The 27,650-nt window shown below is 42.3% G+C and overlaps 1 protein-coding gene across 5 annotated transcripts in view; it reads right to left on the bottom strand.

Moving 5' to 3' along the window:
* Positions 1 to 5,191: 5,191 nt before the first annotated feature.
* RNF128 (ring finger protein 128) overlaps positions 5,192 to 27,650 on the bottom strand; it is a 148,515-nt gene continuing 126,056 nt past the window's right edge. For 3 of the 5 annotated variants that reach the window (XM_059679942.1, XM_059679943.1, XM_059679940.1), the window contains one exon: positions 5,192 to 6,625. In XM_059679942.1, the coding sequence (XP_059535925.1) occupies positions 6,492 to 6,625 (134 nt within the window). In that variant the 3' untranslated portion in view covers positions 5,192 to 6,491. Of the gene's footprint in view, positions 6,626 to 13,438; positions 13,565 to 27,650 lie in introns of all 5 variants that reach the window. The other 2 variants (XR_009450741.1, XM_059679941.1) reach the window with 1 other exon arrangement.

The raw sequence follows: 27,650 nt of genomic DNA on the forward strand, positions 1-27,650 counted from the left end.
TAGACTCTCTATACTTACAAATATATCTACCTCCACTTGAAGGTATTAGCTTATATTTTGACTAGAGGCCTGTTGCACAAAATTTGTGCACAGGTACGGTCCCTAGGCCTGGCCTGAGGTCAGGGCCATCTTCCCTGGCTGCCGGCAGCCAGCCCAGCCACCCACCTCCAGTTCCTCCTTCACCATCGCCATCGGGCAATTGGAGCCTGTCGGCCAGAGGTGGGGGTGGGAAGGGGAGGGACTGAGAGGTTGGTTGGTGCCGGGAGCCGGTCCATGCTTGCTGTTTCAAGGGACCTGGCATATATGGCATACTGTTCTTAATATGTTTGCTCACCTTCTTGGCACTATGTGTTTTAACCAAGGTCTCTGAGAAAGGTTGTTTTCCCCAGGTAGGGATTTTCCCCTGAAGTTAGGGAGGGAATAAAACCCCTCAACTAAGTGCCAGGCGGGTAATTAATCCCTTTAACTACGAACAATCATGCTTAAACTACATAATCTTTTCTCCCTGGAATGGAGATAAGAAACGCCCTAACCTTTGTAATAGAGATTGATAGGATTGAATCAACTGGTATAAATACAGTTGTAACAAGACAGAAGCACTCAGAACTTAGAACAGAATCAAGAAGACAGAACCTACACGGAGCCTAGAGACAGAAGAACTTTGCTGGAGAGAGCATGCCGGAGGATCCTGGAGAGGGACTGGCCTCGGAGCCTAGAGACAGAGCCTAGCGGGAGAACATGGCAAGGGATCCTGGACTGAACCTGACTACAGAGATTGGCAGGAGAACCTGACTGGAACCTGGACACTGAACCTGACTGGAGAGCCTGGACAGAACCTGGCTGGAGAACCTAGCGAGGGAACATGGCTACAGAACCTCGCTGGAGATCCGAAGCAGAACCTCTCTGGAGATCCAGACCAGAACTTGGCTGGAGATCCGGGCTAGAGATCCTGGCTAGGTTGCTGATCAACTGAACGCTGTCTCCGTGTCATTCCTTCTTCGCCGACTCCGTCCACACCTTTGGGGACCCCTGGACCCGCTGGGGTTGGACCCCGGCAGGTTGGCAGGCCCTGATCAGGTGATCAGGGCCTGTGTGCTGGGAGGAGCTCCTGCGTTGAGCATCGACCCCCTGGTGATCAATGTGCATCACAGTTACCAGTCGTTCCATGGTTTGGTCCATGTGCATATTACCCTTTTATTATATGCACAGCCCATGGATATGGGCAATAGAGTAGTGAAGACCTGGGGGTGGGTAGGTAGGGACTAGGGGAAGGGAATTAATAGGGGGAAATGGGAGATATCTGTAGTATTATCAACAATAAAAATATATTTTAAGAAAATATACTCATGACATTTCTAATCACATGTTTAATGTCTCTTTCCCATTATTCAAGCTTCAAGAAGGTAGAAACACAATCTTGTTTCTTTATGTGTTCCTAGCACCAAGGACAGTGCCTCACACATAATAACTATTTGTTGAAAGAGAATGAATGAATAAGGACAGCTTTCTTTTTCTGGGTAACTCTTAGTCACCTGTCAAGGACCAAAGCCAGATGTTATATCCTCCAGGTTGGGTCACAGTCAAATCTGATACATCTTTGGATCCATAGGGCCTAGTTTGGAACTTGGTACATGATTCATATATCATAGATATTTGTCAAATAATAATAAACTCTTGGCCAGGAGTTGATAATTGTTGAAACTGAGTGATGGGTATATGAGTAGGGTTCATTACACTGTTCTTTCTCCTTTCATCTATATTTTAAAATTTTCCATGACAAAAGGTGAATACATTTATATTCACCTAAAGTCAAGCGAAAGTGTAGTCAAAGATGATTTTGAGGTCTCTGGCTGAAGCAAACCAGTAGATGGTGGTATGGTTCACTGGGGGGATGGAGTGGCGCTGCATCCAGACTCGAATGCTCATATGCATGGGCTGGCTTGGAGAGGGTTCTTTTTCATCCCAGTGAAAGTTCTTTGAAGGTCAATATGGGGATGGAAGAATAAATTTTGATTTCAGCACCTTTAATTTCAATTACATGAGGGCATCTCTAGTCAGCTACAATCAACTAAAATCTCTGCCTTAAACAATGAGCTATGAGAGGGTTTCTGGATGGTAACCTTCCCTCATGATCTTCAATGGCCTCTGGGACACTGATCTGACTGACCACCGGGAACTGTCCTGCTATCTAGGGAATCTGCAGTAAATACTGTGCCCCACCAGTGCTTCCTTCACACTTCTCATCCACACTCTCCCCTTCTTTACTGCTGTTTCATTTCTACGAGGGAGTGATTAGCATTGGCGAGGCCTCAGTGAGTGTCACAGCTTTATGTTCAGCAGCGGGTAGGGTGTCAAAAAAATTCTGGTTCCCTTTTGACTTCACCACCTTCTGACTGCAAGTCACTTGACCTTTCTGAATCTCAAATGCTGCCTCTGAAAAATAAGGATAACAATCGTGGTGATTTCACAGGGCTGACGCGAGGATGAACACACATGCAAAGGGTTCAACACAGAGCCTGGCACAGTGTGAGCTGTTGATAAACAGGAGCTATTATTATCGCTAGCGCCCAGTCCTCTTCAGCTCTCCACCTGGACGGCTCTCCACCTGGACGTTGGGAGAGCTGCCGCAGGAGTGGAGCAGGCTGCTGGCTCCCTGCCCAGTGGGTGCCTGGTCCCACTGGCATGCATAAACGACTCCAGGCCAGGGTGAAGGGTGGCGCTGGGGATGGCAGGGTCGGCAGAGGCGGGGCTGCAGGCAGCTTCTCCCGGCCCGGCCACAGCCTGCCTTTGTCAGGAAGGACATCTAGAAGGTTGTCCAGAAGACGTCCAGTCTAATTAGCATATTACCCTTTTATTAGATAATTATGTGAGAGTAATAAAGTCTATTCCTCAAACTGTATTTTTTTAAAAATAAATTTTTATAGATTTCAGAGAAGGGAGAGAAAGAGATTGAAACACCAATGATGAGATTCAATGATCAGCTGCCTCCTGCACACCCCCTTCTGGGGACTAAGCCTGCAACCTTGCCATGTGCCCGGAATGGGAATTGAACTGTGACTTCCTGGTTCATAGGTCAACACTCAACCTCTGAGCCACACTGGCCAGGCTCAAACTATGTGTTTTATTATCAAAATACTAGAGGCCTGGTGCACAAATTTGTGCATGGGTGGAGTCCCTCGACCTGGCTGGTGATCAGGGCCAATAGGGGTCATCTCACCCAGTCCTGATTGGGGCAACTGGGGCCAGCCAGCCAGGGGAAGGGACTGTGGGAGGTTGGCTGGCCATGGGAGGTTGGCTGTGGGAGGACACTGACCACCAGGGGGCAGCTCCTGTGTTGAGCATCTGGCCCCTGGTGGTCAGTGCGTGTCATAGTGACTGGTCAGACAGTTGTAATGGTCGCTTAGGTTTTTATATATATGGATAATAGCTGGAAGAAAATTCACAAGTGACATGGAACTCCTCTCCTTTGTATATACCCAAGAGTATAAAAAACATACACAAAGACTTGTGTGTGAATGGTCATAGCACCATTATCCATAATGGCTAAAAAGTGGGAACAACCCAAGTGTTCATTAACTGATGAATGAATAACCAATGTAGAATATCAATACAATGGGATATATTACATAGCAATGAATAGGAATGAAGTACTGACACACACTTCAATATAGATGAACTTTGAAAGTATGCTAAGTGGAAAAATCCAGTCACAAAAGACCACTTATTGTATGATTCTATTTATATGAAATGTCCAGTATTGGCAAATCTATAGAAACAGAAAGTAGATTAGTGGTTGCCTGGGGCTGAGAATGAGAGAAGAAATTGACCCCAAATAAATATGAGGGAACTTTTGGTGGTGATAAAATGTTCTAAAACTGGATTGTGGTAATAGTTACACAATTGTATACATTTGCTAAACACCACAGAACTGTACATTCAAAATGAGTGGATTTTTTAAAATGTAAATTATACTTCAATGTAGCTGTTAAAATTCAAAATATTATAAATCACCCTCTCCTTAACTCTCTAAGCTGCAGTGGTTCTCAACCCTTTAATACAGTTCCTCATGTTGTGGTGACCCCCAACCATAAAATTATTTTTGTTTCTACTTCACAACTGTAATTTTGCTACTGTTATGAATCGTAATGTAAATATCTGATATGCAAGATGTATTTTCATTGTTTGCGACCCACAGGTTGAGAACTGCTGGTAGGATTTAGGCCAAGTTTATTATATGGCATCACACACACCTGGCACATTGCCACATAAGACATATGTGTACTCTGGTTTGATAATCATGGTTCTAAGGCAGCGGTTCTCAACCTGTGGGTCGCGACCCCTTTGGGGGTCGAACGACCATTTCACACGGGTCGCCTAAGACCATCGGAAAACACATATATAATTACATATTGTTTTTGTGATTAATCACTATGCTTTAATTATGTTCAATTTGTAACAATGAAATTGGGGGTCACCACAACATGAGGAACTGTATTAAAGGGTCAACTCATTAGGAGGGTTGAGAACCACTGTTCTAAGGTGTTCCAAGCATGCTTATTCTTAACATGTTTGACAAAAGAAAGATGTTGCTCAGCCAGTGTGGCTCTGTGGTTGAACATCGACCTATGAGCCAGGAGGTCACGGTTTGATTCCTGGTTGGTACATGCCTGGGTTGTGGGCTTGATACCCAGTGTGGGGCATACAGGAGGCAGCTGGTCGATAATTCTCTCTCATCATTGATGTTTCTATCTCTCTCTCCCTCTCCCTTCCTCTCTGAGACAAATAAAAATATATTAAAAAATAATTTGTTGAAAAAAAAAGAGATGCACTTAACTCATTAATAGCTTCCCAACAATCATACTGCCAAAGAGAAGGCTGAAGGAAAAGAAAACTTTAAAGTAATAAAATGGCCTTAAGTCTTCAGTGGTATAAAAATGGACTGGCATCAACATCTTTTCCTAACCTTATATTATCATAAGGTTAATGTAACCTTATTATTTACCTTGCTGATTTTTTAAAATAATTCATGGTAGGGTCAGTTATATTGTAATGGCAGAGGTTTCTATGTAATGAAATTTGTCAATGTATATAATACTAACATTTTAGTTTTTATTGATAAAATATATAAATTACCTTTTCCTCCACAATCCAAGAATATATGAAAATTAATATATGATTGTTAAACTAAATGCCATACACAAAAATTTATTGGAATATTTTATTTACATTTTATATTTAAAGAGAATCAATACAAATCAGGACATATTTACAGCATTTCAAATCAGTGTATAAGAATGCAATGGTTTCATCTGTTCTACATTTAGCAAACAAAAAAAAATACATGTCTGTTCTGCTTTTGCCTAAATTCTGCTGGAATCTGCACTGGAAACAAAATTCTAAAACCACAGATAAGCCACAAAATACAAATAAAGTGCATTTTTAAATAGCTCTATTTAACTTTGGTGGATGAGCTTCTAACTTTATATTAAGGCACCTGGAATTCTCTCCCCTCCCCCAATTCTTTTTCAAACACCAAGAAAATGCATTCACAAAATTTATAGCTACCTGGGCAGAATTTTAGTTTACCTAATGTAATTTTAGCCTATTTAAGTAAAATGTAAACTCAATTTTAAAGTCAACGTTACTTGGAAAACATCTTCTTCAGACTATTTCTGTAGACTAATTCATATACAAAGATCAATTACTAATTTTGTGTGTGACTTATCATTTTCACTTAGTATGATAATTTATATACTCTGCTTTTGAAAATTCCATTATTAAAGTCTGAGAAATAGTTATATAGCAGTTTTGTAAGGAAACTTTTTGTCCATAATTTTGTGCCAAATTAGTGTCACTAATATACCAACTAATCCAGTCCAGTCCATATTCTCTGATAAACTATGCTCGACTTACATGAAGTACATTTAGCCTAATTTAAAAAACAAGAATAGTTAAAATGATTGTTTTGCTTTAATCTTGTTCTATCAACTTAATGTAGCTTAATTAGACATTTGATGAAGTATTAGCCTAAGTTTGCATTGCTTTTTACAATACAATTCCAGATCAATATAAGCACCTGGAGAAAAACCCTGACACATATAGCCCAAGCTAAAGTAGTAGATTTTTAATTAATATACTATCATAAAATAAAATAATTATAGCTACTTCACATTTTAAAAGCAACATGTTTTTATAAGAAAACTGTTATAAATGAAAAACATGACTACTTGAAGAGAGTTTTGAATGTTTAAAAATCTTGCTATCACTATTGGGAGGAAACTAGCCTATGAAAAACATTATAATGAGTTTATGAAAAAAAGTTAATAGGTTAAATATTTTAAGCTATTTAAGTATAGCATAATAATAGTCATCTCAGCACTTTCAATATCATTCTTACTTTATTAAATTTATCCAGTTCATTAATAGCAAACTAGGCCCCGATTGGCAGTTCTGTTATTACTAAAGGTTCAAGTTTTCTATTGACACAGATTTTATGATTTAATTTCTCGAACAGCAGTCTCTTGATCAGGAATTTCATCTTCTTCAAAGGTCGGGTTGTCAACATGAGGAACAACATCCACTGCCACAGAACTTGCTTCATGGTTTACCAGCTGTAGATTTTCATCTTTAGAAAGAAATAACAATTTTAGGATGATTTTAACCCTCTCTTCTTTCAGACAAAAATCAACACTCAAGTCTAAGAAGCCTTTCTTGTCTAATTTCATAATACTCTGATCATTATACTTATTCTCTGTTCCATTAATAATTATATGATTTCTGCTATGTTTTACTTAAAACACTTAGGGCATTATTATATTAATTTACAATTATCTTTTTAAAATTCACATGGATGCTGACTTTTGCCTAGATTACCCATTAAGAGCAAAAGTTATGTCTTCTGTTTCTTTTCTGTCCTAAATATAATAGTTCTTAAACTGAGCTTCACATTTCAGTCACCTGAACACTTTATTTATTTATTTATTTATTTATATAATTATAGTGATGTTTTTACTTATTTTACTAGAGGCCCAGTGCACAAAATTCGTGCACTTGGTGATTGGGGGTGGGGGGAAGCCTTCAGCCCAGCCTGTGTCCTCTCACAGTCTGGGAGCCCTTGGGGGATGTCCGACTGATGGCTTAGGCCCACCAGCAGTGAGCCCAGCTTTTGGCTGAGTGGCACTCCCCCATTGGGAGTGCACTGACCACCAGGGGGCAGCTCCTGAGTTTAGCGTCTGCCCCTGGTGGTCAGTGCACATCATAGGGACTAGTTGTTCTGCCATTCAGTTTTGCATATTAGCCTTTTATTATATAGGATTTATTTTTTAAGCCTTTATTATTGAAAGTATTACATATGTACACCTTTTCCCCCATCAATCCCCTGCAGCCCACCTCGGGCCCCCACCCCAGGACCTCTCTACCCCACTGTCTGTGTCCGTGGGTTATGCATATATGCGTACAAGGTCTTTGGTTGATTACCTCCCACCCACCCACCCTTCCCCCCTACCCTCTGAGATTCCACACTCTCTTCCATGCTTCCATGTCTCTGTATCCACTCCATTCATCAGTTTATTTTGTTGCTTAAATTCCACATATGAGTGAGATCATGTGATCCTTGTCTTTCTTTGACTGACTTATTTCACTTAGCATGACACTCTTCATGCTGTCTCAAAGGGTAAGAAATTCTTCTCTGAAGATGGTGGCATAGGTAAACACCGGAAATTGCTGCCTCCCACAACAACTTCAAAAATACAACTAAACGGCAAAACGGACATCATCCAGAACTACCGAAAGGCTGGCTGAGTGGAAATTCTACAACTAAAAGGAAAGAGAAAAGCACACTGAGACTCAGAGGAGGTGTGGAAGTAAAGTGCAGATGTACGAAGGCACGCAAGGAAATGGCTGGCAACTGAGGACGCGGCTGTTTTTTTTAATTGGGAGGGAGTCACAAGCCCTGGACTGCTCTGAATGCTAGTTCTGGGAAGTCTCTGGGGACCCAGACTCATACGGGGAGAAACTGGACTGTCTGGCAGTGGGCAGAACTGGAAACTCGAGGGCGGCTTTCTCTCAGAGGAGCTTGCAGCGATTACTGGGACACTAAGACACGGGATCTTTTAGGGCAGGGCTGAGGATCAGCCACAGCTGTTTGCTCCACCCTGTTGATTCCCTGAGACCCCGCCCCACCCAAGCTGCTGCAGAGGCTTTTGCATATGAATGCCCTGTCCCTTTGCAATCTGAAAATTATCTAACAAACTGCAGCTGGGCCAGACAGATCGAGAACTTCCAAGAGAAGGCCCAAGGCCCCACAGCACCTTGCATTGCTTCACAGCTGGGCCTCATCTGGGCACCTCCAAACCCAAAACAAGGAAGGGGAAACTGCAGATCTCTTCGTAGCTCCTGCTGGGTAGCCTCAGGCAGAGGCTAAATTAAGAGCAAAAGTTATGTCCTTTGAGATCCAAGAACCAGTGTGCCGCATGGTCAGAGTGGGACCATCCAGATTACAACTCCTCAGACCCATAAGGGACACACTCAGGGGGCAGACTCAGTGAGCACCAAAGCCCCACTGAAGCAAGTCTTGTCCCATCAGGGTGTCTCCAGCACAGAAGTTCTCCCACCGTAAACACAGCTGTTTCTCACAGACAATTGGCCTGGAGGTCAATTCCTCCCAGTGATACCTACAACAATCAAGGATTAACTACAACAAGACTGTGCACAAAGCCCACAAAGGGGTGCACCAAGAGTGTCCACCTCAGGTAATTGGGGAGGCTGAGCCACTGGGCCCTATAGGACACCTAGCACACAGAGCCACTCTACCAACACAGGGAAGCATAAAAAATGCAGAGACAAAGAAACAGGTCACAAATGACAGAAATGGAGGAAAGAAAACTACTGGATATAGAGTTCAAAACCACAGTTATAAGGTTTTTCAAGAAATTTCTAGTATCCTCTGATAAATTTAGTGAGACCCTGGAGGATATGAAAAAAGACCATCTAGAAATTAAGCATACACTGACTGAAATAAAGAATAATATACGGAGATCCAACAGCAGACAAGAAGATCCCAAGAATCAAGTCAAAGATTTGAAATGCGAAGAAGCAAAAAATACCCAACCATTAAAGCAAAAAGAAAAAAGAATCCAACAATATGAAGATAGTGTAAGGAGCCTCTGGGACAACTTCAAGTGTACCAACACCCAAAGTATGGGGGTCCCAGAAGAAGAGAGAGAGCAAGATATTGAAAACCTATTTGAAGAAATAATGACAGAAAACTTCCCCTACCTGGTGAACGAAATAGACTTACAAGTCCAGGATGCGCAGAGAACCCCAAATAAAAGGAATCCAAAGAGGACCACACCAAGACACATCATAATTAAAATGCCAAGGACAAAAGACAAAGAGAGAATCTTAAAAGCAGCAAGAGAAAAACAGTTAGTTACCTACAAGGGAGTACCCATATGATTGTCAGCTGATTTCTCATCAGAAGCTATGTAGGCCAGAAGGGAGTGGCAAGAAATATTCAAAGTGATGAATACCAAGAACCTACAACCAAGATTACTTTATCCAGCCAAGCTATCATTCAGAATTGAAGGTCAGATAAAGAGCTTCACAGATAAGAAAAAGCTAAAGGAGTTCATCACCACCAAACCAGTATTAGATGAAATGCTGAAAGGTATTCTTTCAGAAGAGGAAGAAGAAAAAGGTAAAGATAAAAATTATGAACAGCAAATACATATCTATCAACAAGTGAATCTAAAAATCAAGTGAATAAAAAATCTGATGAACAGAATAAACTGGTGAATATAATAGAATCAGGGGCATAGAAAGGGAGTGGATTGACAATTCTTGGGGGAAAAGGGGTGTGGGAGAAAGGGGTGTGGGGGTGCAGGAAGAGACTGGACAAAAATTGTACACCTATGGATGAGGACAGTGGGAGGGGTAAGGGCAGAGGGTGGGGTGGGAACTGGGTGGAGGTGAGCTATGGGGGAAAAAAGAGGAACAACTGTAATAATCTGAACAATAAAAGTTTAATTAAAAAAAGAAAGAAATTCTTCTCTTTTACTGCTGGATAGTATTCCATGGTATAAATGTATGATGGCTTTTTTATCCACTCATCTACTAATGGGCATTTGGGCTGTTTCCCGATCTTAGCTACTGTAAACTCACCTGGACACTTTAAAAATTACCTGTGCTTTTTCAAATGCATATATTGATAGACAAAAACAACAACAACCAGGAAGTTGGGGAGAGTGCCCAGAATGGAAAGGAAATGGTAACAAATTAACATCTATATATATAAAACCCTAATATGCAAATAGACTGAATGGCAGAACAACTGAACAACAACTGGTGACTATGACGTGTGGTGACCACCAGGGGGCACGTGCAGAACATGGCGGGCATTGGCTGCAATGGGATGGTGGAGCAGGTGAGCTGAGCGAGGGCACCAGACCAAGATGGGGCACCGGTCGCTGTCATCAGGGCAAGCCTCTGGTGGTTACTGAAAATTCTTTGCTCCTGTGTTGTGCAGTCCCTCCTGGTACTCGCACCTGCTGCCGGTGCTGGCCCTCCTCGCACCCACTGCTCGCACCCACTGATGGCGCCAGCCCCACTCACACCCACTGCTGGCACCAGACCCAATTGCTACACACTGTCAGTGGGTGTGAGTGGGGCCAGCGCCATTAGTGTGTGGGAGTGGCGGCAGTGGGAGTGGGGCTGCTGGCAGACAGGGGACTGGGGGCTGCAGCAGGAGGGGCTGGACGGGGGTGCGGAGGATGGGCTGAGACCTGCCCCTGTGCCCACTGCAGCCTTGCAGCCCACAGTTCCTTTCAAGGTGCACGAATTCGTGCACTGGGTCCCTATTAATTATATAACAGATGAAATATATAACCATCCTGAAGATAGTGGAGAAGAAAAGGATTAACTTAAATAACATTGGAAAACAATATTTTGACTCTATCCTATGATGCTAAAAACAAAAATAACTACACACTAGTTAGTGAAAATTTTTTTCCCAGGGTTGTGAGTTAGCAATATTGAAACTATTTTTGTGTGTTCTACGGTTGAACAAATAAATAAATATATTGTAAATAATGAGAGCCAGGTTTCTCACTGTCAGGGAAAGAAATTATAAATAGAGAAAGAGGAAGGCTAAAATAAACTCTGGGGTTCTGGCTTGGATATTTCATTATGAGCTCACTGTGTTTCAGATGGATGGATGGATAGACAGATAAATAGATGCATGAAATGTGTGCATATATTTGCATGAGCAGATATTTAACAGTTTTGTTCATTAAAAGGGTCAATATCAATGACACCACAGTAGCAATGAGCATAACTAGTGCCCAGATATTGGTTTTAAAATATTGTTCTCCAATAAAAGGCCCCTGGAAGAAATGGCTGATTCTAAGGCTAGGGCAAAGAGAGTACAAGATTAACCTAGATTTTAACCTAGGATTAGCAAATGGTCTGTGAGCCAAATCCATAGCTAAGAGTGGTTTCATATCCTTAAAAGATTGTAAGACAAACAAACAAAAATGCAACAGAGACTTATGGCCTTTGAAGCTTAAAATATTTACTATTTAGCCCTTTACAAAAAAAGTTTGCGAATCCCTGGTGTAGAACACCTTGTAGTGCCAGAAAGTAAGTGCAAAAAAAAAAAAAAAAAAAAAAAAAAAAAGACAGGGCATGTTGAAAGAAAATAGAAACCAACTTCAGAGAGTTCTCAATGACCAAATCTAGGACAATCTAAGCAATGAATAGCTCATGATAATAATATTATAGAAGAAAAGAAGTATCTACAAATCCATGATATTATAAATAATTGACTAAGAAATGGAAAAAGGATAGCTATTCCTTAAAATTGAAGCTTAATTAATGCAGGAAAAAGGATCAAAATAAAAAAAAATCACAATTGGGACACACTTCAGTAATAATTATTGCAAGAAGCACCAATTAGTGGGTGAAAGTATGATGAGAAAGGATATTTTCAAGTGTCTCTCTATACAATTAATAATTACAAAGGGCAAGACTGTAAGCAATAAAATAAAATTAAAAAAAATAATTACAAAGGGCAAAACAGTAACTTTAACAGGAGAAGCTTGGCAGACACCACCCTTAACCAATTGAGCAAAGTTCAAATTATCAGTAATAAGATATGGATATCATGTGACTCATTATATGATATAAGGCAGAAAAGGGCACATCATTTCTTTGGTATTCTTGCCTAAAATATTAAAGGACAATGAATTTAATCATTGAGAAACATCAGGCAAGTCCAAATTAAGAGAAATTCTACAAAATAACTGACCAGTAGTCTTCAAAAGTGTCAAAGTCATTGAACACAAAGACTAAGGAATAGCCACAGATTGAAAATGAAGACATTACAATTAAATACAATGTGGACCTCTCAACAAATTAGGTATTGAAAGAACATACCCAAATGTAATAAAGGCCATATATGACAAACCCACACCTAATATCTTAATCAATGATGAAAAACCATAAGCTTTTCCTCTAAAATCAGGAACAAGACAAATGTGCCCACTCTCACCACTCCTGTTCAACATAGTATTGGAAGTCATAGCCAAAGCAATTAGTCAAAAAAAATAAAAAGACCTCAAAGTCAAAAAGGAAGAAATAAAACTGTCTCTGTTTCCAGATGACATGACCTTATATAAAGAAAATACTAAAGATGATCTTGAATTTTTTTTGGCTATGACACCAAAGCACAAGCAACAAAAGCAAAAATCAACAAGTGGGGCTATAACAAACTAAAAAGCTTCTACACAGCAAAATAAACAACAGAATGAAGAGGCAACTTACAGAATGGGAGAAAATGTTTGCAAATGATATATTACATAAGGTATTAATATCCAAAATATATAAGGAACTCATACAGCTCAATTGCAAAAAAACCCCAAAAAACAAAAACAAAAACTCAAATCCAATTAAAACATGGGCAGAGGAACTGAATAGATATTTTTCCAAATACATACATACAAATGGCCAACAATTACATGAAAAGATGCTCCACATCAATAACCATGAGAGAAATGCAAATCAAAACCAAAATGAGATATCGTCTTAAACTTGGTAGAATAGCTATTATCAAAATGACAGGAGATGAGTGTTGGTGAGGATATAGAGAAAAGAAAACCTGCCCTGATCAGGTGTCTTAGTTGGTTGGTGCATCATCATGATGCACCAGGGTTGTGGGTTCAATCCTCTGTCAGGGTACATACAATAATCAACCAATGAATGCATAATAAGTGGAAAAACAAATCGAAGTCTCTTCCTTTCTAAAATAGTGAATGAATAAAAAAATTTTAAAATCTTTTTTAAAAAAGAAAGAAAACCTTAGTGCACTGTTGGTGGTAGTGTAAATTCACTATGGAAACAGAAACAGTATTGTGGTTCCTCAAAATATTAAAAAGATAACTACCACATGATCCAGCAGTTCTACTTCTGGTTATACATCAGAAGGAAATTATATCACTATCTTGAAGAGATAGCTGCATTTCCATCTTCACTGCAGCATTATTCACAATAGCCAAGACATGAAAACAACCTAAGTGTTCATTGACAGATGAATGGATAAAGAAAATATGATTATGTATACAGAGTATTTATTATTCAGCCATGAGTGTTAAAGAAATCCTCACATTGCATCAACATGGATAGACCTTGAGAACATTGGGCTAAATGAAATAAGTCACACAAAGAAAGACAAATACTACATGAACTTACTTATATATGAAATTTTAAAAAAAAAATCCCAACTCATGGAAACAGAGAGTATGTTAGTAGTTGCCAGGGTGGGGAAATGTTGGTCACAGTGTAGAAACTTCCAGTTATAAGATTAATAAGTTCTGGGGATCTAATGTACAAAATGGTGACTATAGATAACAATACTGTATTATGTACTTAAAATTTGCTAAGGGAGTAGAACCTAAATGTTTTCACCATACACAAAATTTTATAATTATGTAGATGATGGCTTTCTTAAGTAACATGAATGTGGTAATCATTTTGCAATATACAGCTGTATTAAATCATTATGTTGCACACATTAAACTTACACAATGTTATATATTAAGTATGTGTATCTCAATAAGGCTGGGGGTGGGGAAAGAATAAAAAAAAGTAAGGCAATGTGTGATCATTGGACAGTAAAAGAACATTGTTGGGTCAATTGATAAAATTTGAGTAACATCTACAGTTTAGTTAGTATTTTATCAGTTAATTGCCTGGTTTTGATCATTTCATATCCTATATAATAAAAGAGAAACATGTAAATAGACCCTCCCTCTGCTATGCTCACCAGCCAATCAGGAGTGAGTATGCAAATTAACCCAACAAAGATGGCCAGTTAATTTGCATACGCAGGCACTGGGCAGAGAGCAGAGTGGGAGAGCCGGCAGAGAGTAGAGCAGCTTGGGGAACTTGGCTCCCCAAGCTGCCAGATGGAGAACAGAGAGGGAGAGCTGGCAGCTTGGAGGACTTGGCAGAGTGGGAGGCCTGGGATGTGGACAGAGCAGAAAGGGAAAACCAAGATTGAGGGGAGCATGAGGAATTCTAGAATTAGTAGTTTTGGTGGCAGCCCCAGGACCAGAAGCAGAAGCCCAGAGCGCGGGGAGCACCAGGAATGCTGGGAATCGTAGTTCTGGTGGCAGACAGATCTCCTACCTAGACACTAGAGCAGGGGTTCTCAACCTGTGGGTCACGACCCCTTTGGGGGTCGAACAACCCTTTCACAGGGGTCGCTTAAGACCATCCTGCATATCAGATATTTACATTACGATTCATAACAGTAGCAAAATTACAGTTATGAAGTAGCAACAAAAATAATTTTATGGTTGGGGGTCACAACATGAGGAACTGTATTTAAAGGGCCAGAAGGTTGAGAACCACTGCACTAGAGCAAAGTGAGCCTGGAGCAAGTTACTGTTGCGGTGGGGGATGGAGGGAAAGCAAAGGTGAGAGACATAAGTAAAATCAGTATCTAGGAATAATTAAAGGGAAGATATCCTAAAACTTCCAGGAAATCACCAATAAAGCAAAGAAAAAAAAAGCTTCTATTATTCTGTGAGCAACAAACCAAACTGAGTTGCGGTCCCATATAATTCGCTCATATGATTTCAAAGACAGACAGAAACTCCCGGATTGGAGAGGGCTCCTCTGAGGGCTCCCAGATTGGAGAGGGTGCAGGTCAAGCTGAGGGACCCCCACAGCCCCCAGTGCACGAATATCGTGCACCGGGCCTCTAGTGGTTATATAAAATGTTGACATTTGGAAAAGTATGGGCATTCTTTGTAATATTTTAAACCTTTTTTTTTTCCAGCCTGAAATTATTTCAAATTAAAATTAATAAAATTTAAAAAACCTGTATTGGTCCTCACCCCTCATGGATTCTGATTTAACCATTCTGGGGTAGAGCCCAGGCATCAGTAATGTTTAAAGTTTCTTTGGGTGATTCCAATGTATAGCTAGGTTTAAGAACTAACACCCTTATTTGGTGGTTCTCAAATTGTGGTTCCTGGACCAGCAGCATCTGTATCACCTGGGAACGTACTATAAATAAAAATTTTCTGGTCCCAACTCAGTCAGAAACTGGTGGTAGCCCCTATATTTTAGCAAGCCCTCCAGGTGACTTGATGCATGCTTAAGGTTGAAAACCAGTGCTCTAATAGAACTTAGCACAATGATTAGACATGCAGACATAAATTAATAATTACATGTTTACAAAGTTATTTAAGTCAACTATCAGTATAACAATCAATGGTTAATAGGCAAGATACCCAAACTAGCAATACATAATCACATATAAAATTAAATCTAGGCTTGGCCAGCATGGATCAGTGGTTGAGTGTCAACCTATGAATCAAGAGGTCACAGGTCGATTGCTGGTCAGGTCACATGCCTGGGTTGTGGGCTCGATTCCCAGAGGGGGTGTGCAGGAGGCAGCTGATCAATGAATCTCTGTCATCATTATGTTTCTTTCTCTCTATCCCTCTCTCTTTCTCTCTGAAATCAATAAAAATATATTTTAAAAAATTAAATTATATCTATTCTAGGTGATCATTCACTCATCAATTATTTGTTATGTGGCAGATTGCTAGTTGTGTATATAAACCAGTGAATAATAAGATACTGTCCATATCCAAAGGAACTTTTAAAAGTTTTAATATAGTTCAGTTAATAAATGCAATAGAACTTGTATGGAAGCAGACATAAGGCCACACACGAACATGGATAGACCTTGATGAATAGAAGTCAAGGGAGGCTTCTTAAAGGGAGGCATGTTTTAAAGGAGGAACAGGAGTTAGACTGGGACTCTCCAATTTGGGGGGAGGCAGAGGGAAGAAATGGGAAGAGAGAAGATAGTGACTCAAGCTATGACTGTGAAATTAAGGTTGGAAATTAGGGAATTGGTTAGAGAAAAAGGATGTTGAATCAATAGAAAGGGGAGAGGGAAGAATCAAGGATTTCCCTAGTTTCAGGTTTGAGGTACCTGGGTGGGTGTTACTATCATTCATCCAGATGAGGAATAGAGGAGGAATATAGACCAATGGAATAGAATAGAGAACCCAGAAATTGAGCCAAACCACTATGCTCAATTAATATTTCACAAAGGAGGCAAGAACATAAAATGGAGTCAAGATATTCTCTTCAATAAATGGTGTTGGGAAAATTAGACACACACGTGCAAAAAAATGAAGCTAGACCAACAACTTACACCATACACAAAAATAAACTCAAAATGCATAAAGGACTTAAACATAAGATGGGAAACCATAAAAATATTAGAGGAAAACACAGGCAGCAAAATCTCAGACATATGACAAAGCAATTTCTTCACTGATACAGCTTCTAGGGCAATGGAAACTAAAGAGAAAATAAACAAATGGGACTACATCAAAATAAAAAGCTTCTGTACAGCAAAAGAAACCATCAACAGAACAACAAGACAGCCCACTACATGGGAGAACATATTTGCCAATGTTATCACCAATAAGGGTTTAATCTCCAACATTTACAGGGAAGTCATACAACTTAAAAAAAGAAAGATAAACAACCCAATCAAAAACATAGGCAACGGACCTAAATAGATACTTTTCGAAAGAGGACATAAGGAAGGCCAAGAGACATGTGAAAACATGCTCAAAGTCACTAATCATCTGCGAGATGCAAATCAAAACAACAAGGTACCATTTCACACCTGTCAGAATGGTTATCACCAACAAATCAACAAATGACAAGTGCTGGTGAGGATGAGGAGAAAAAGGAACCCTGTGCACAGCTGGTAAGAATGCAGACTGGTGCAGCCACTGTGGAGAACAGTATGGAGTTTCCTCAAAAAACTACAAATGGAACTCCCATTTGACCCTGTGATCCCACTTCTAGGAATATATCCCAAGAAACTAGAAACACCAATCAGAAAGGATATATGCACCCCTATGTTCATAGCAGCACAATTCACCATAGCTAAGATTTGGAAACAGCCTAAGTTCCCATCAGGAGATGAATGGATTAAAAAACTTTGGCACATCTACACAATGGAATACTATGCTGCTCTAAAAAGGAAGGAACTCCTACCATTTGCAACAGCATGGATGGAACTGGAGAGCATTATGCTAAGCGAAATAAGCCAGTCAGAGAAAGATAAATATCATATGATCTCACGCATTTGTGGAATATAATGAACAACATAAACTGATGAACAAAAACAGATCCAGAGACAGAGAAGCATGGATCAGACCATGAAACCTCAGAGGAAAGGTAAGGGAGGGGGGTGGTAAGGGGGAAAAATCAACCAAAGGACTTGTATGCCTGGAAAGGACACAGACACCAGGGGGGTGAGGGCATGGGGAGGGGGTGTGGGGGGCAATGAGGGGATAAGGACATATATGTAACTAGGGGCCCGGTGCATGAAATTCATGCACTGGGAGTGGGGGGGGGGTCCCTCAGCCCAGCCTGCCCCCTCTCACATACTGGGAGCCCTCAGGGGATGTCCTACTGATGGCTTAGGCCTGGTCCCTGCTCCCCTTGGGGAGCAGGCCTAAGCCACAGTCTGGCCTCTCTTTATGGGACGCGACTGGGCTGATCAGGGGAAGGCACCAGCCCCATCACTCCAATGCTGCAGCCACTGCCAGTCACTGCAGCCACCAAGGTGTTTTCATCAACACTGACTCCAGTCCCTCACCATGAAAAAATGACAACTTTTTTAGGCATTTTCAAGATGTGTCTTTCATAGGATATGACATTTCTTTATTATTATTTTTTTATCCTCACCTAAGGATATGTTTCCATTGATTTTTAGAGAATGTGGAAGAGAAAGGGAAAGACAGAGAGAAACATCAAAGTGAGAGGAACACTTTGATTGGTTGCCTCCTGCATGAGCCCTGACCTGGGCCCAGGCCAGGGAGAAGCCTGCAACCTAGTTACATGCCCTTGGCCAGAATTAAACCCAGACCCTGCGGTCGGCAGGCCAAGGCATTATCCACTGAGCCAAACCAGCTAGGGCAGGATATGACATTTCTTAGCCCTACAGCAGCAGACCTTCGTTTTTTTCTCCAGGAGTGTGGTGGAAAAACCCTAGGTCACCTTCTTGGATTCTTATTACCCAAGTTACTAAGAATATTACCAGTGGAATACAGGGAGCTTAGCCAATGAGTGGTCAGAAAAGGTGTTTCCTCTGTAGTTCACACCAATCCCCGGCTTGGCCCCTGCCCAGGCCTAAGGCCTCTGGCTGGGGCTTTAAACATGGGCAGGGGACCTCCAGCTCCCTCTGATAACCAGCTCCACCCCTGCCCAGGCCAAACACCTCTGGCCAAGGCTTTAGGCCTGGGCAGGGGACCCCCAGCTTCTTCCGAGCGCCTGCCCAGGCCTAAGGCCTCTGGCTGGGGCTTTAGGCTTGGGCAGGGGACCCCCAGCTCCCTTTGATTGCCGGCTCAGCCCCTGCCCAGGCCAAACGCCTCTGGCCAAGGCGTTAGGCCTGGGCAGAGTCCCCCTCAGCTCTGATCGCAGGCTCAGGCCCTGCCCAGGAGCCCCCTGGCTCAGGCCATTCCTAAGCTGCTCAGGGCCCACACGTGGCCTACCTCAGAGTGATCTGGATGCCCAATGATGTTCCCAGGACCCAGGCCGCTGGTTGCCTATGTATGCAAATTAACCACCATCTTTGTTGGGTTAATTTGCATACTTTCCTGATTGGCTAGTGAGCATAGCAGAGGGACGGTCAACTTACATGTTTGTCTATTATTAGGTAAGATACCTTAATCCATAAAGAAAAAATAAAGAATAGAGGAGGAGAAACATGGATCATCATTTCATTTGTTTCTCAAATTCCCTGCAAAAACTGTTGTGCTTACCATCCTCTCCCACAAGAACAGAGCACAAAAAAAGGTTGGGACTTTATAAAACAAGTCTAGCAATAAACTGAGTTATCTTGTACACTCTCTTTATCTTCCCTGAATTCTATTACCACATAGCTATGCGGACAAAATCTCATAATCTCATCTGGGGCAAATATATAATGATTTACTGTTATAGGCTGATTAATCCAGAGATTATTAAGATTATTATGATGACGTTATACTCTAGGATATGTCTGAAGATTAGATTACATACAATAAAAGGTTTGCATTTATATAATATACCTCCTGAGATCTTCAGAAATGGTATCTATGGCACTGATAAGCCTACAGAGGACAAAGGCTTATGTCAGGGGTCCTCTAACTACGGCCCGTGGGCCACATGCAAATACAAACATTGTATTTGTTCCTGTTTTATTTTTTTTACTTCAAAATAAGATATGTGCAGTGTGCATAGGAATTTGTTCATAGTTTTTTTAAAAAACTATAGTCTGGCCCTCCAATGATCTGAGGGACAGTGAATTGGCCCCCTGTTTAAAAAGTTTGAGGACCCCTGGTTTATGTCATAGGAAGCTGACATTTGACATTTCACAAGTCATCTTGACATTTAGGTTTTCTTCTACCTCTATGCCAGAATTTGTTTATCTCTAAACTAGAGGCCCAATGCATGAAAATTCTTGCAAGAGTAAACCTTCCTGGAGAAATCAAGATGGCAGCATAGGTAAACACCTGAAATTGCTGCCTCGCACAACCACTTCAAAACTACAACTAAATGACAAGATGGACATCATCCAGAACCACAGGAAGGCTGGCTGAGCAGAAATTCTACAACTAGAAGGAAAGAGAAAAGCACATTGAGACTCAGAGGAGGTGCAGAAGTAAAGTGCAGATGTACAGAGGCACACGTGGAAAGGGCTAGCAACTGAGGACATGGTTGTCTTTTTCAATCAGGAGGGAGACACAAGCTTCTGACTGCTCTGAACTCCAGTTCTGGGCGAGTCTCTGGGGACTCAGACTCATACGGGGAGAAACTGGACTGTCTCGAATTAGGTGGAACACGAGGGCAGCTTTCTCTCAGAGGTGCTTGCAGTGATTACCGAGAGACACTGAGACCCGGCACCTCTTAGGGCAGGGCTGAGGATCAGCCATAGCTGTTTGCTCCACCCTGTTGATTCCCTGAGACCCCGCCCCACCCAAGCTATGTGAAGAGGCTTTTGCATATGAATGGCCTGGCCATTTGCAATCTAAAATTACCTAACAAACTGCAGCTGCTTCAGAGAGACCCAGAACATCCAAAAGAAGGGCCAAGGCCCCACAGCAGCTTGCATTGCTTCAGAGCTGGGCCTCATCTGGGCACCTCCAAACACCAAACAGAGAAGAGGAATCTGCAGATCTCTCCATAGCTCCTGCTGGGTAGGCTCAGACAGAGGCTAAATTAGCACTTCCTTAGAGATCCAAGAGCCAGTGTACCCAGTGGTCAGAATGAGACCATCCAGATTACAACTCCTTAGGTCCATAAGGGACACACTCAGGGGGTAGACTCAGTGAGTACCAAAGCCCCACTGAAGCAAGTCTTGCCCCATAAGGGTGTCTCCAGCACAGAAGTTCTCCCACTGTAGACACAGCTGATTCTCACAGACAATTGGCCTGGAGGTCAATTCATAGCAGTGATACCAACAACAATCAAGGCTTAACTACAACAAGACTGTGCACAAAGCCCACAAAGGGGTGCACCAAGAGTGTCCACCTCAGGTAATTGGGGAGGCTGAGCCACTGGGCCCTATAGAACACCTAGCAAAGAAAGCCACTCTATCAACACAGGGAAGCATAAAAAATGTGGAGACAAAGAAACAGGTCAAAATGACAGAAATGGAGGAAAGCAAACTACTGGATATAGAGTACAAAACCATGGTTATAAGGTTTTTCAAGAATTTTCCAGAAACTGCTGGTAAATTTAGTGAGAACCTCAATAAATCTAGTGAGACCCTCGAGGATATGAAAGAGGACCAACTAGAAATTAAGCATACACTGACTGAAATAAAGAATATTATACAGAGATCCAACAGCAGACTAGAGGATTCCAAGAATCAAGTCAAAGATTTGAAATACGAAGAAGCAAAAATCACCCAACCGGAAAAGAAAAAAGTAAAAAGAATCCAAAACTATGAAGATAGTGTAAGGAGCCCCTGGGACAACTTCCAGTGTACCAACACCCGAAGTATGCGGGTGCCAGAAGAAAAGAGAGAGAGCAAGATATTGAAAACCTATTTGAAGAAATAATGACAGAAAACTTCCCCTACCTGGTGAACGAAATAGATTTACAAGTCCAGGAAGCACAGAGAACCCCAAACAAAAGGAATCCAAAGAGGACCACACCAAGACACATCATAATTAAAATGCCAAGAGCAAAAGACAAAGAGAGAATCTTAAAAGCAGCAAGAGAAAAACAGTTAGTTACCTACAAGGGAGTACTCATACTACTGTCAGCTGATTTCTCAACAGAAACTTTGCAGGCCAGAAGGGAGTGGCAAGAAATATTCAAAGTGATGAATAGCAAGAACCTACAACCAAGATTACTTTACCCAGCAAAGTTGTCATTCAGAATTGAAGGTCAGATAAAGAGCTTCACAGATAAGAAAAAGCTAAAGGAGTTCATCACCACCAAACCAGTATTAGATGAAATGCTGAAAGGTATTCTTTCAGAAGAGGAAGAAGAAGAAAAAGGTAAAGATAAAAATTATGAAGAACAAATACACATCTATCGACAAGTGAATCTAAAAATCAAGTGAATAAAAAATCTGATGAACAGAATAAACTGGTGAATATAATAGAATCAGGGGCATAGAAAGGGAGTGGATTGACAATTCTTGGGGGGAAAGTGGTGTGGGGGGTGCGAGAAGAGACTGGACAAAAATTGTACACCTATGGATGAGGACAGTGGGGGGGGGAGTAAGGGCAGAGGGTATGGTGCGAACCGGCTGGAGGGGAGCTATGGGAGGAAAAAAGAGTAACAACTGTAATAATCTGAACAATAAAGATTTAATAAAAAAATAATTCTCATAAAAAATAAAAATTAAACCTTTCTTCCCCAGCTGCGGGTACTGGCTTCGCTCTGGCTGCCCGTAGGCACCTGGGACACAGACTGGCTTCTCTCCGCCCAGCTTTGTCTGGAAGGATGTCCAGAATGAAATCCGGAAGATGTCTGGTCTAATTAGCATATTACCCTTTCATTATAGACTAGTGGCCCGGTGCATGAAATTCGTGCACATTAAAAGGGAATTCATTAGAGGAAATATTTTATTTTTTATTTTTTTAATATATTTTATTGATTTTTTTACAGAGAGGAAGGAAGAGGAATAGAGAGTTAGAAACATCAATGAGAGAGAAACATTGATCAGATGCCTCCTGCACACCCCCAACTGGGGATATGCCCACAACCAAGGTACATGCCCTTGACTGGAATCAAACCTGGGACCTTTCAGTTCGCAGGCTGATGCTCTATCCACTGAGTCAAACCAGTCAGGGCTAGAGGAAATATTTTAATATTACTATTTGCCCTTTCTCTATAATAGAAGTGTCAGAGATGAAAGGAAATTAGTAAAATGTATATGAAATAATATATAAGCTTATTAATAAATAAACAATAACAAAATGATACAACAAAAAAGACATGATATAAAAACAAAAACATATGAAGACAACAGTGATGCAAACAATGACTGATAAAGTGATTAAACTTATTAGAATAAGTCCCCCGCCCCTATATCTCCCTATATACCACATTAAGAGTGAAAACACTTTCAGTTTGTTTGACTAATTTCCCTTGTGATGAAGTATTTACAACTTTAACATCACATGCTGTTCGAACTTGAGAGAAAGCAGCATATAACTGACCATATTCAAAAACGGGTTCCGGTAGGAATATTCTTACTCTGTCTAGAGTTTGTCCTTGTGATTTATTAATAGTCATCACAAATGCTGGCATCATGGGAAACTGTTGTCGAATTAATTTAAATGGGAGGCCAATGTCAGATGGGGACAAATCAATTCTTGGAATCAGAACAACCTCTCCCTCTGCAGATTCTGTTAATACTTCAGCTTTGATAATGTTAGGTCGCAATCTTTTCATAATAAATCTAGTACCATTACAAATACCCCATTTACCATTAAGATTTCTCAGTAGCATGATGATTGCACCCACTTTCAATTTTAATTTATGACACGACATTCCTGAAGGAGTAATACTATTAAGAAATTCGATGGTAAAATTTTACTTTTCAGCATCATCTGTTGAATCAATGGAATTATCACTCAAATATGTGTGAAAATCTCCATTGGGTATATCCAAAATTTCTTCATTTAATTTTTGAATGTGCTCATTTTTTTGGACAAAGAATTGCATGTTTAGATATATTTTTAATATTATTTATTGATATACTATTTCCAAAGGTAGCTTCAATAATAGATCCAGTACAAATCATTTCACAGGGGATTTCAATAATATCCATTCCTAAATGAAAACTGCTATCAAGTTTGCCATCTTCAAGTTTTATTAACCATTCACTATAAGCAAAATCCTCTGATCTCATATTTGTTGTAAGAGACAACTTTCTGAAACATCCCCAAACATTCCAGTACTTTCAACTCGTTTGCACTATGGCCGATCGCATAGTATGCAGCACAATACTGAGACATTATCGAAAATCCCCTCTGAGAAGGAGAACTTTCCCACAAAATGCAACATTCAAATTCATAATTTTTCTTAGTAATCTGTCTATGGCATTTATAGCATGCCTGGATTCCATGGTGCACTAATCAATAATGAGAAGTTTGGCCTTTTTAATGGTTTTAGCAACTTCGCTCTTTATCAAGTCTAGAAATTGAAGTTTCATGTAATGGAATCGGTAATTTATATTGGGAATGAAAGGTTCTTCCATGGAGAAGTAAATTTGCAGCAATTCCTGTAGACGCTGTGGGTAAAACAGTACCACCATGACCTCTAATATAATGTATTAAAACTTTATAAAGATATGTTTTTCCACTACCACCTGGATCATCCAAGAAAAAACATTTGGGGTGGTCTTTGATGGCTGAAGTTATATTCTGAAAAGCAGCTTCACCTCAGTGCTGGGCAGGGATGCACACAGGCAACGTGATGTTAGCGCTGGGCAAGCCTGCGTGTGCCTCCGCTGGGGGCAGAAGTCACCACCCCTGTCCCCACCCACCAGCTTCTGCCTGTGTGTGCCTCCATCGGGAGTGGCCTCCATCTCTGAGGTAGCCTGAAGTTACCGCTGGGCAAGCCTGTGAGTGCCTGTGGTGGGAGCGGAAGTCCCCACCCCCATCTCTGCCCACCAGCTCTGTTGAGACTGGGGCACCATTAGGACTGATTAGAATATTATATATATACTAGAGGCCCAGTGTATGAAAATTCATGCACTGGAGGGGGGTCCCTCAGCCCGGCCTGTCCCCTCTCACAGTCCAGCAGCCCTCAGGGGCGGGAGGCGACCTGGCGATCAGGGGAAGGTGATGCCCCATCACACCTCTGCTGCTGCCACTGCTGCCAGCGCAAGCTTTGGCCGGCCCTGGTTACCTGTGCCTCAGGGGGCCCTGAGCAGCTGGGAAGCTGACATCTGAGGCTTGCCTGTGCCTCAGGTGGCCCTGGGGGGCTGGGGAGCTGAGAGGACTGGGGGACTCTAGAGGCAGGCGTTCGGAATGGCTGGGCCCACCTGGGTGCAGGCCTGGCCTTGCCACACGCCTGCTGCCCCTGCAGGATTGAGGGGACTGGGCACCTCCATCTTGTGGCTATGGGCACCGCCATCTTTGAGGGTGGGGCAGTCAATTAGCATATTCCCTCCTATTGGCTGTGGGACCACCATCTTTGCAGCCTGCTGCTCAGTCATTTGGTTTTCCCTCACTAAACCCCCTGCCGTCTTGGTCGCCCCATGCAGCCTGTTTGGTTGCAACAGACACTTAGGCTTTTCGTGCACTGGGTGTGTGGGGGCGGGGGGAGTGTCCCTCAGCCCAGCCTACCCCCTCTCACATACTGGGAGCCCTCTGGCGTTGACCCCCATCACCCTCCAATCGCAGGATCGGCCACTTGCCCAGGCCTGACGCCTCTGACAGAGGCGTCAGGCCTGGGCAGGGGACCCTCATTTCCCCCCATCACTGGTTCTGCCCCCAGCCCAGGCCTGATGCTTCTGGCCCAGGCGTCAGGCCTGGGCAGGGGACCCCCAGACCCCTCCGATCGCCTGATCAGCCCCTTGCCCAGGCCTTACGCCTCCGCCAGAGGTGTCAGGCTTGGACAGGGGACCCCCATCTCCCCTCGATCACTGGCTCTGTCCCCCGCCCAGGCCTGAGGCCTCTGGCCCAGGAATCATGCCTGGGCAGGGGACCCCCATCTCCCTCTGATCGCTTGCTCCACCCCCGCCAAAGCCTGATGCCTCTGACCCAGGCTTCAGGCCTGGGCAAGGGGACCATCATATCCCTCCAACCCCCGGCTCCACCCCCCACCCAGGCCTGATGCCTCTGGCCCAGGCATCAGGCCTAGGTGGGGGACCCCCAGCCCCCCGCCCAGGCCTGATGCCTCGGCCAGAGGAGTTGACCCTCATCACCCTCTGATCACCAATCACAGGATTGGCCCCTTGAGCAGGCCTGAGGCCTTCGGCAGAGGCGTCAGGCCTGGGCAGGGGATCCCCAGCTCCCCGCGATCTCCTGCTCTGCCCCTGCCCAGGCCTAACGCCTCTGGCCTAGGCATCCGGCCCGGGCAGTGGGGACCCGCAGCTGCAGCGGCCCCGCGATCGTGGGCTCCACTTTAGGCCCAGGCAAGGGACCCCTAGCTCCCGGGACTGCCAGCTTCGACCGTGCCCAGCTCCCATCGCTGGATCCACCCCTACTTCCTGCTATCACTGGCCAGGGCGGCAAAGGCACCTGATTCTCCGATCATGGCTGGGGGCCAGGGCAAAGGCGGCCCCAGGGCCGCCTTTGCCCTGCCCCCCACCTCTTAGCTCCCCCCTGGGTTTCCGATCACTGTCAGTGGCAGGGGGCTTCTTCTTGCTTTCCCTTTTGCCTCCCTGCATTGTGCCTACATATGCAAATTAGCCGCCATCTTTGTTGGCAGTTAACTGCCATCTTAGTTGGCAGTTAATTTGCATATAGCCCTGATTAGCCAATGAAAAGGGTAGCGCCGTATGCCAATTACCATTTTTCTCTTTTATTAGTGTAGATAGATGGATTAAGGAAAAACATTTCAAAAAAAATAAAAAAATTTCAAACCATCAAAAACCATGAAAAAGTTGGAAGTTAAAATCAGGGAAAAGCCAAAACCGGTTTGGCTCAGTGGATAGAGCGTCGGCTTGCGGACTGAGGGGTCCCAGGTTCGATTCCGGTCGGGGGCATGTACCTGGGTTGCGGGCACATCCCCAGTGGGAGATGTGCAGGAGGCAGCTGATCGATGTTTCTCTCTCATCGATGTTTCTAACTCTCTATCTCTCTCCCTTCCTCTCTGTAAAAAATCAATAAAATATATTTAAAAAAAAAAAAAAATCAGGGAAAATATTTTATATAGAGCAGCGGTTCTCAACCTGTGGGTCGCAACCCCTTTGGTGGTCGAATGACCCTTTCACAGGAGTCGCCTAAGATCATCCTTCATATCAGATATTTACATTACGATTCATAACAGTAGCAACATTACAGTTATGAAGTAGCAATGAAAATAATTTTATGGTTGGGCCACAACATGAGGAACTGTATTTAAAGGGCCAGAAGGTTGAGAACCACTGGTATAGAGGTTTTCTAAGAAAAAAAAAGTCACTGAATTCCCTAAAATTTCTTTACTACTATGGTATTACTAAGCTGCAATACTGATCCACATGAATTTTCAAAATAATGTACAGTAGCTTCCCCTTGTCCACAGTTAATATGTTCTAAGACCTCCCAGTGGATGCCTGAAATTGCAGATAGTTCAGAATTTTATATATATTATGTTTTTTCTTATGCATGTATACATACAATAAAGTTTAATTTATAAATTAGGCACAGAAAAAGATTAACAAATTAAGAATAATATAGAACAATTATAACAATATACTGTAATAAAAGTCAAATGAATGTGCTTTCTTAAAATATCTTATTGTACACTACTCACCCTTCTTGCAATTATGTGAGATGATACAATGCTATGTGTTCAGATGAAGTGAGGTGAATGACATAGGTATTGTGACATAGCATTAGGCTATTATAAGGAGTGGTTGAACACAAGCACTGCAATACAGGGACAGTTGACTG

This window comes from Myotis daubentonii, chromosome X (assembly GCF_963259705.1).
Source record: "Myotis daubentonii chromosome X, mMyoDau2.1, whole genome shotgun sequence".
In the NCBI taxonomy this organism is placed as follows: Eukaryota; Metazoa; Chordata; class Mammalia; order Chiroptera; family Vespertilionidae; genus Myotis; species Myotis daubentonii.